We start from the raw sequence: 9,209 nt of genomic DNA, 5'->3' as shown, positions 1-9,209 counted from the left end.
TCCAAGGTAGTGGAAAATGTTGGTTCACAACAGTAATGTCATCATGAATTTCAATGAAAATTTCTGTGTCACAGTGTTTGCCCATATGCAAAGACGATGGAAATTAGAGATTTAGACTGGGTAAGTTCACAAAACTTTTTGGACTGCTGAATATCTTATTATTATTAGAACATTACATGCAGAACAAATGGTTAAATGATTAAAATGAAATAAATTAGCAATTTAATTGTATAATAAAGAAGTTCAGCTGTGAGAAATTTGAAAAATATCAATATTTAAATTATTAAAGTTTTCAAATAATATTTTTACAACTTGCACAGTTTTTCTTTCTTACATAATGCTTATATTTCAAGGTTTCTTGTATACAAACCACCGATTCTGCTAAACACAAAAATTATAAAATCAGAAAGAAATCCAACTTGGGGTAATTCTGGAGCCACGATTAATCAAGGAGCAGGCCATTCAATAACAGCAACAATGGCTAGTTTTATAGTTAACAATGGAAACATCAAAGTTCTTGCATACAATGATGATCCACCAAACTTGCCCCCAATGAATGAAAAAAGCAAGGCTAAAGGTTATTCTGAATTTTAATAAATTCTGCAGAGTTTATGAAAACAATACCCAAGCAAAATAAACGCATATTTTGTTTTTAGGAGTACTTTTAATTGACCATACAAGAAATGACGCAGCAGCGTGGTTTGTGCACACTGTGCCTAAGTTTTTGGCACATCTTGGTCCTTATTCTTGGCCAGCAGCAGAAACACCAAAGGGACACATGTTTTTGTGTTTGTCGCTCAATGAAGCTCACTTAAATTCAGTTGGTATGAAAACAGGACTTTTCAATGTAGTATATTTATAAAATATTAGTTCCAAGTTCACAATTTTGAGCTCTTAATGCTCATTTGTAATCAGCAGTTTTGAATTCATAAAGTGCATCATCAGCTAATTAATAGAAAATTTTTAGCTAAAGCAATTCAATACCAGGAACCATTCATATACGCGAATAATTTATCACCTGAACTTCTGAATCAACATGTAGAACTATCTAATTTAATAACGGGAGCTCAGATTCGAGTAACACCTTTTTTGGAACACGCAAAATTTGCAACAAAGGCGGCAGCTGGAGCAGCTGCAAATATACAAGCTTTCGGAAAACACACAAAATCATATTCAGGTAATTTTGTTTGTGCTGAATTATCAGAAGAAATAAAAGTAAAATATATAATTAGATATGTATGCAAGAGTTTTGAAAAATAAACTTGCTGCCAACATCAGAATATGGGCACCTTCAGATACAAGATCGAAATCAATTTGTAAAGGACAGTATCAACTACGAAAAATTGCTTCTCCAATGCAGTTGGCTGGTAGTCTAGTAAGCCGTGAAGCTGATAGCGCCAAGTGGGCATTAGTAGAGGGAAAGAACATTGTTTGCTTTACGACTAATGATTATAAAGTAAGTTGATGAAGTTAAGGAAATTTATAATTTTGCTTTATATGTGTACTCCATAATTTGCTTTTTTCCAGATGAATGAAAAACGGATACCAGGTGCAGGTGTTTGCCTGGAGAATGCTGGTGTTTATACTGCTTTTACTGCAGCTGCTTTTAATGTTGAACCTTGCAATAAATAATTCTTTAAAACTCAATTAACGTTCTTATGACTTAATTGAATTAGATGATTCAGGGATTTGCATTCTGTCCTTTTGACTTTGATGAACTTTCAATATAGTATTCAACTTCTGTTCCACATTTTATTCATACTCTCCTTACATATTTTCTAACTCATTTTTATGAGCTATGGTGAATTGTATGGTGCGTGCGTAACTGTAATTAAAATAAATTCTTAGGTCATTCATATTTATACTCATTTTTAATGTAATTGTTTAAAAAGAAGTTCATTATAGGTTAAATTAATGTTCAAGTTAATTTTGAAATAAAAATTAAATGTATGTCAAAAAGCATTCAACATCAGTGAAGTAAATAATTCTGCATTCTAAAAATGGTTTTTATTTAAGACTGTAAAATATAATTTTTACCGTAAAATCAAAATTGCGGTATTTATTGTGCAGTGCAGTGTAATTTGTTCCATATTTAATTCGAATGAATATCAACGTTTTGTGTAATAATCATAAAGTACTTAATATATGATAAATGCTTAATTTACATTTGTTTAAAAATCAGTTAACAAATTTAATATGAAATGGACCTCTAGTAAAATAAAGTTAAATTTAATAGACATGGTTGTTATTTATATTAAAAAGGCAGAGCGTTGATTTGAAGCATAAAATTTCTTCTGAAGCTAGTAAAGCTATGAAAAAACATTCTTCATATACTACATCTCCAACTACAACATAACTTTTACAACTTATATTGTCCTGTAATTTCAAATCAGTACATTTTAATTGAAATTTGTATACAACTGCTTACGCCGATACTGGCACAACGGTATTTAGATAGATCAATTATAACTACAACAAGTGCTAATTCCATTATGTAAGTATCCATTAAATTAGCAGTTCAATTTCTTGGCTTAATTTAAATAAACATTTCCTGTTTGCTTAATTGTTAAAGCAGTGTAACTAATATAAAATAAACAGATAGATATAAACATTATCAAGCACAAATATAAGATATGTTCTTACATATAAAAGACAACTGAAATTAACAAAAATATGTAAGAGGGAATTGTTAGTGAAATATCGAAAGTTATTCAAATGTTGTTCACAACTGCAATTCTTATCTTGATTTCATTGAAAACTTGTATGGCACAGGTCGCAACATGCAAAGACGATGGAGACAGAGATGTAGATTGGTAAGCTCATAAAACAATTGCTTGTTTGGTTTTAAATAGCTATCAAAGCGCTTTCTATAAAATAAACGCATAATTTATGAATATGAAATTATTAGAGATCAAATTATATATTTAAAAAGTCAGTTATAAGAAATTAGAAAAACATCATTATTCAAATTCATAAATTTCAAAACAATGGCATTCTAATCAGCATTATGCTTCTCTGTTACAGAAAATTTGTATTTTAAACCGAGCAGTTAAAATAAGCATGAACATCAAAAAATTATTGAATTATTGAAACGCAAAACTAAAAGTATTTGTTAATAATGACATAACTGTTATTTCATTACAACTGTTACTTTCTAATCACACCTGATAAGCAATTATATGTTTTACAGCATTTCAAAAAATATATGCAAAGCACTGTGGTTGGTGTTGATAAAAAACAATGATATTGATTTTACGTAAATCCAAAAATTCCAAAATAAGAAAAATTATAGAAAGTATCAATCACATATTTCAACGTCAGTGATTTTATTATAGAATTTGTAATAGGATACTTTTAATTAAAATAAACATATAAACAATGTTTTGCCAGTATCAGCACAAGTTATGCAGCAGCACATCATGGAATCACCAATATAACTAAATAAGAAAATAAGTAGCACAAAACTAATCGCTCAACTCATTAAGCCTAATTTAAATAAACATTTGATGCTTTAGATAATAGATGCAGAAATGTAATTTATATTAAATAAATAAATAGCTGTGTACAAATACAATGACATGTTCTTATATATATATATATATATGAATAACACAAATGAAAGCAAGCACAGCAAAAAAGGAAATTACGATAATATTCAAATTTTGTTAAAATGATGTTCACATCAATAATTGTTATCTTCATTTCAATGAAAATCTGTATTGCACAGGTCGCAACATGTAAAGACGATAATAACGCCAATGTAGATTGGTAAGCCTATTGAAGTAATGTCTGATAAATTCATATTTCTATCAAAGCAGTTTATGCAAAATGAATCATCAGCTAAAAAATTCTATGCACTGAAAACAAAACAGATAGACTAAGAATTTAAGATTTCATCTATTTAAGAATTGAAGTGATTAGTACTAGCTGAAAAATATAAAAATATAGAAAAAAAGTTATCCGCATTCATAGAATCTTGAATTAAAATTTTTCGTCATCGCAATGCCCATCTGCTATACAGTAGTTGTACTTTAGGTACTTTGTATATAAGCCTCCAAATGTGTTAAGTTCCAAACTTTTGAAATCAGCAATGAATCCAGCTTGGGCTGCTTCTGGGGCGAACATTGATCGAGACGCAGGCCATTCAATAATTAGAACAATGGCAAGTTTTGTACAGTTCCAGAGAGAAATTAATGTTCTGGCATATAGTGACAATCCACCAAACTTGCCTCCTAGAAATGAAAAAAGCAAATCGAAAGGTCACTGCAATTTTAGATTTGATAAATAAGTAAAACAATAAATTAAATTTATGTACTGCTTTCAGGAGTTCTTTTGGTGCGCAGTGGAGCGGATGAAGCTGCGTGGTTTGTGCACACAGTTCCTAATTTTCTAGCATATCTTAGTGCTTATTCTTGGCCAGCAGCGGAAACGCCTAAAGGGCATATGTTTTTGTGTGTATCGTTTAACAAAGCTCATTTGAATTCTGTTGGTACGAAAATAAGTTTTTTAATTTCCATAAAATATTATATTACAGCTTTGTAACTGTAATGTTTAATGTCCATCAAATGCTCGAATTACATTTATGCATTTGCATTTAATTAATCAGAAATTTTCAATTTTAAGGTAAAGCAATTCGATACCAAGAACCATACGTATATGTAAATAATTTGCCTGCTGCAATTTTGAATCAAAATATAGAACTGTCAAATTTGATAAACGGTATTGACGTTCGAGTAACATCTTTTCTGGCACATGAAACATTTGCAACAAAATCTGTACAAGCTGTGGCAAATATTCAAGCTTTTGGGAAACATTCAAAATCATTTGCAGGTTTTTACTTTTCTATTTAAGCATCAAATATCTCTATATGAAATTCAATTATTTAGATATGTATGCACGGATTTTGAGAAATAGATTTGCCGCAAGCATCATGGTATGGTCACCTGCTGATGCAAGATCAAAATCAATTTGTCGTGGACAACATAAACTTCAAAAAATTACTTCAATACAACTTGATGGTGTTCAAGTGAGCCGTGAAGCTGATAGCGCAAAGTGGGCACTAATTGACGGAAAGAACACTGTTTGTTTCACAACAAATGATTATACAGTAAATTTTTGATATAAAATCATTTTATAATATATTTTTGAAATATTTCTACAATTTATATCTTTCCATTATTTTAGGCTACTGAAAAACGGACTCCCGGAGCGGCTGTTTGTTTAGAAAATGCTGGTGTTTATAACGCTTTCCGTACAGCAGCACTTAATGTTGAAGCATGCAATAAATAATTTTTGTTTCTTGTATATCAGCGTCATCTTTCCTATAATATTAAATTATCATTCATGATATCAGTTTTTTATTTAAGTCATATAAGTTGATTGCACATCAACAAATCATTTAAAATCTGTTATGTATCTATGAAAAAATAAATGATGGCATGATGTAACAGTATTTTGTTTATTGTAGCATCTTATTTTAAGTGATATGAAATGAATATCATGCGTCGCATTCTTTGCCGTTACTTAAATTATAAAATTTGAGGTTATGTAATTCAAATTTGATTTTACATTATAAAATCAAATTACAAAATTAATATGATAAATTCGTGTTTTGCTGAATTTTATATTAAAAGATATAAACTTCTCAATAAATATGAAACACAAATGAAGATGCAATTCTAAAATCAAAACAACAAGCTTTTTATGTAAGAAGTAACGTTCTGGCAACTGGCCCAGAACATGTGTGGAAGTGCAAGATGTGTATCAATATAACCATCAAACATGGACGTCTGTTTTAACTGTTCAATTCAGCTTAATTTTTTAAGAGGTTAATTCAAATGTTGCGCAAGCAAGCAAAGATTGTGGTCCTGAAATATCTGAAAACATGAAACAAAATTAAATGCAAATTAAAATAAAAAGTTTAAATAAACTTAAAGAAATGACAGGTTTGTTGTGGAAATAGGTTTGTTGAAAAAGTGAAGTTCGAAATAAAACGGAATGCCGATTAATTATAAAGGAATAGAATTTAGCAGGCATGTTCATTAGTTTTGTTAAACATAAATAATAGATCTCCATATACTTCATTTTCAATTACTTAGTCCTTGAATTTTTAATGAGCATCTTTAATTGAAATTCAAATATACGTGATTACAAGTATATTAGATAAGGAAGATATACACATTAATTGCACATAATAGAAGTATTTACACCATTAAATAAGTAAGCTGTCAATTAACTACTTAGTTTATTACCCTTATTTAAATAAACATTTACTGTGTCAGAGAATTTCTTCCGCACTAAATTAATGCAAAATTAATTCTTAATACTAATAATAATTAATAGATGTGGACACTGTCAAGTATTAACATAAAGATGTAGCCCTATAAATATAAATCAGCAACATTAGTGAATGCAGATTATTAAAATACTCAAAGTGCATTGAAATAATGTTCATACCAATAATTCTAATCTTGATTTCACTGAACTGCTGCAATGCACAAGTTGCGACTTGCAAGGACGATGGTGACAATAATGTAGATTGGTAAGCTAATTAAAAATTGCTGTTATAAACGTTTTACATTTAAAACTTTTCTACAAAGCAAACGCTTAAATTACAAAGCTTCATCAGTTTAATTACTCACAAATTTTTAATTCATTCTTATGATTGAAAAATAAAAAATTACAGAAGGCACATTGTAAATACATTATAATTTGTTGTTGTAATGCTTCTTTGTTACAAAACGGCTGTATTTTGAGGTTTCTGGTATATAAGCCTCCAAATGTAGTAAGCAGCAACATTATAAAATCAACAGCAAATCTGGTTTGGGCTCAATCTGCACGAAATGTTAATGATGACAGAGAACATTCAATTGCTAGGACGCTGGTACACTTTATAGCTAACAACGGAAACATCAAAGTTCTTGCATATAGTGATGATCCACCAAACTTACCACCTAGAAATGAAAAAAGCAAAGCTAAAGGTTATTTTAAAGTTGTGTATTAAAGCAATATCTAAACAAAATAAACGAATGTTTTGTTTTTAGGAGTACTTTTAGTTGACAGTACAGGAACTGACGCAGCAGCTTGGTTTGTGCACACTGTGCCTAAGTTTTTAGCACACCTTGGCGGTTACTCTTGGCCAGCAGCAGAAACAGCTAAGGGACACATGTTTTTATGTTTATCGTTCAATGAAGCTCATTTAAATTTAGTCGGTATGAAAGCAGGACTTTTCTTTTCAACGTAATGTATTTATAAAATATTACTTCCAAGTTCACAACTGTAACTCTTAGTGCTCATTTATAATCAGGAGTTTTGAATTCATATAATGTATCATCAGCTAATTAATAGAAAATTTCTAGCTAAAGCTATTCGATACCAGGAACCATTCATATACGCTAATAATTTATCGCCTGCACTTTTGACTCAGTACAATGAGCTCTCTAATTTGGCGACGGGAGTTGAGATTCGAGTAACACCTTTTTTGGAACATGCAAAATTTGCAACGAAGGCGGCAGCTGGAGCAGCTGCAAATATACAAGCTTTCGGAAAACACACAAAATCATATTCAGGTAATTTTGTTTGTGCTGAATTATCAAAAGAAATAAAAGTAAAATATATAATTAGATATGTATGCAAAAGTTTTGAAAAATAAACTTGCTGCCAACATCAGAATATGGGCACCTTCAGATACAAGATCGAAATCAATTTGTAAAGGACAATATCAACTACGAAAAATTGCTTCTCCAATGCAGTTGGCTGGTAGTCAAGTAAGCCGTGAAGCTGATAGCGCCAAGTGGGCATTAGTTGAACAAAAAAACACTGTTTGTTTGACAACAAATGATTATACAGTAAGTTGTTGGAATGAAATATATTCATAATTTTTCTCATATTGCATTTGGAATTCTTTTATTTAGGTTGGTGAAAAGAAGATTCCAGGTGCAGCTGTATGTTTAGAGAATGCTGGCGTTTATAACGCTTTTAGTGCAGCTGCGGTTAATTTAAAAAAATGCAATGAATAATTCGTTGTAGCTTTTTATGTTGCATTTTATATATTACATGGAAATTATTTATCATTTTGATTCTATGTCATTTTTTATGTTGGAAAATGTAAATTCTGAATAGTAAAATAGCTTTATTCTTTGTGCAGCTGCTGAAAAGTCCATTTGACTGAATTTGCTAAAAATTTTGCAATCTAGTGGAGCACTACTTCTAGATGTCCTAAAATTGTGCGAACTTTAACGCGGCTTCTAACTGCTATAAAAGCAATTTGAATGCAGGCAAAGTGAAGCTACATATAATTTGAAATCTTTGTTGCACGATCTCCACTGGTGACCAAGCGTTATGTTCATTCCAACAATTAAAAAATTTATGCTCTTCAAGGAATAAAAACTCAGCCTGAAGCGATGCGCATTTATTTGTAAATGCCATTCAAAAGTTGATGCTGTGAACTCACAACGCTGCTACAAAAGGGTTACAATTTCAATTTATTACTCTTTTGCAGTGTTTATTTAAATTTATATAGTAATTTATAAACTAATGTTACTACATAGTATGATAAATTAATGATATGATTTTTTGGTTTGGAAATCTTGTTTCAATTGTGAATTTTGTAAAATGACTGCAGTTGTACATTTTTTTAACAATGGGAAAATAATAGCATTTTAAAAGTGTTTTCTATAGAAAATTTTTTTTTGATTTAAGATATGTTAAATTTATGTACTATTTTGTGCTGAGCTTAATCTGAAACTTTGAATATTGCTTTCTTATAAAAAAGCAGTTTAATTTGAAATACAAATTTAAAAAGTGATAGCAGTTTACTTTAATACAATTGCATTATTATTGAATTAATTCCGTAATCTTTAACTTAATAGCTTCGTTAAAATTATATTAAAACCTGATCAATATGTAACAATGAAATTATTAAGAATAAATTTATTCTCTATAAAATTTCAGTTTTTTCTATTTCACAACGCAGAATCTTTCCTTTTATGCTTAGATTTAATAAAATAACACACTTAGAAAACTTGAAATTATGAATCTCAGATAATGAAGCGGTATTGTTATTATTCAAATTACAAATTCAGTTAGATAAACATGCAGCAGAATAAAATTAAAGACGTTTTAACTCATTTAAAAAATGAACTGTATTTCAAAATTACATGTCTCGTAAAAACATAAAAGGAAACATAAAGCCATGAACTGTATGCCCT

The 9,209-nt window shown here is 29.7% G+C and overlaps 4 protein-coding genes across 4 annotated transcripts; all 4 read left to right on the top strand.

The window, feature by feature from the left end:
• The first annotated feature begins 337 nt into the window (after positions 1 to 337).
• On the top strand, positions 338 to 1,632 carry Tsp_12136 (deoxyribonuclease II superfamily). The gene is made up of 6 exons (XM_003373043.1): positions 338 to 353; positions 407 to 577; positions 657 to 824; positions 968 to 1,177; positions 1,233 to 1,456; positions 1,528 to 1,632. The coding sequence occupies exons 1-6, from the start codon at positions 338 to 340 to the stop codon at positions 1,630 to 1,632; spliced, it is 894 nt and encodes a 297-aa protein (XP_003373091.1).
• A 1,083-nt stretch (positions 1,633 to 2,715) lies between these two features.
• Positions 2,716 to 3,445, top strand: Tsp_12137 (conserved hypothetical protein). The gene is made up of 2 exons (XM_003373042.1): positions 2,716 to 2,813; positions 3,391 to 3,445. Exons 1-2 carry the CDS (start codon positions 2,716 to 2,718, stop codon positions 3,443 to 3,445), a joined length of 153 nt encoding a protein of 50 aa, XP_003373090.1.
• Positions 3,446 to 3,625: 180 nt separating this feature from the next.
• Positions 3,626 to 5,447, top strand: Tsp_12138 (deoxyribonuclease II superfamily). Its single transcript, XM_003373041.1, has 6 exons — positions 3,626 to 3,768; positions 4,036 to 4,259; positions 4,325 to 4,489; positions 4,624 to 4,830; positions 4,887 to 5,107; positions 5,185 to 5,447. Exons 1-6 carry the CDS (start codon positions 3,671 to 3,673, stop codon positions 5,287 to 5,289), a joined length of 1,020 nt encoding a protein of 339 aa, XP_003373089.1. The 5' UTR covers positions 3,626 to 3,670; the 3' UTR covers positions 5,290 to 5,447.
• A 999-nt stretch (positions 5,448 to 6,446) lies between these two features.
• Tsp_12139 (deoxyribonuclease II superfamily) lies at positions 6,447 to 8,018 on the top strand. Its single transcript, XM_003373040.1, has 6 exons — positions 6,447 to 6,533; positions 6,686 to 6,980; positions 7,044 to 7,211; positions 7,359 to 7,568; positions 7,624 to 7,847; positions 7,914 to 8,018. The coding sequence occupies exons 1-6, from the start codon at positions 6,447 to 6,449 to the stop codon at positions 8,016 to 8,018; spliced, it is 1,089 nt and encodes a 362-aa protein (XP_003373088.1).
• Positions 8,019 to 9,209: the final 1,191 nt, after the last annotated feature.

This window comes from Trichinella spiralis (genome assembly GCF_000181795.1).
Source record: "Trichinella spiralis strain ISS 195 chromosome Unknown Scfld7, whole genome shotgun sequence".
Taxonomy (NCBI): Eukaryota; Metazoa; Nematoda; class Enoplea; order Trichinellida; family Trichinellidae; genus Trichinella; species Trichinella spiralis.
The sequence above is the reverse complement of the archived record's forward strand: the minus strand, read 5'-3'. Positions and strand labels throughout refer to the sequence as shown.

Excerpts from the sequence above, each read along its gene's own strand:
- Tsp_12136 (XM_003373043.1), top strand. Across the intron at positions 825-967 it reads AGCTCACTTAAATTCAGTTG|CTAAAGCAATTCAATACCAG; the intron begins GTATGAAAACAG and ends GAAAATTTTTAG. Across the intron at positions 1,457-1,527 it reads TTACGACTAATGATTATAAA|ATGAATGAAAAACGGATACC; the intron begins GTAAGTTGATGA and ends GCTTTTTTCCAG.
- Tsp_12137 (XM_003373042.1), top strand. The coding sequence starts at position 2,716 with ATGTTGTTCACAACTGCAATTCTTATCTTGATTTCATTGAAAACTTGT. Across the intron at positions 2,814-3,390 it reads GGAGACAGAGATGTAGATTG|TATCAGCACAAGTTATGCAG; the intron begins GTAAGCTCATAA and ends ATGTTTTGCCAG.
- Tsp_12138 (XM_003373041.1), top strand. The coding sequence starts at position 3,671 with ATGATGTTCACATCAATAATTGTTATCTTCATTTCAATGAAAATCTGT. Across the intron at positions 3,769-4,035 it reads AATAACGCCAATGTAGATTG|GTACTTTGTATATAAGCCTC; the intron begins GTAAGCCTATTG and ends GTTGTACTTTAG. Across the intron at positions 4,260-4,324 it reads TGAAAAAAGCAAATCGAAAG|GAGTTCTTTTGGTGCGCAGT; the intron begins GTCACTGCAATT and ends TACTGCTTTCAG.
- Tsp_12139 (XM_003373040.1), top strand. The coding sequence starts at position 6,447 with ATGTTCATACCAATAATTCTAATCTTGATTTCACTGAACTGCTGCAAT. Across the intron at positions 6,981-7,043 it reads TGAAAAAAGCAAAGCTAAAG|GAGTACTTTTAGTTGACAGT; the intron begins GTTATTTTAAAG and ends TTTTGTTTTTAG. Across the intron at positions 7,569-7,623 it reads ACACACAAAATCATATTCAG|ATATGTATGCAAAAGTTTTG; the intron begins GTAATTTTGTTT and ends ATATATAATTAG.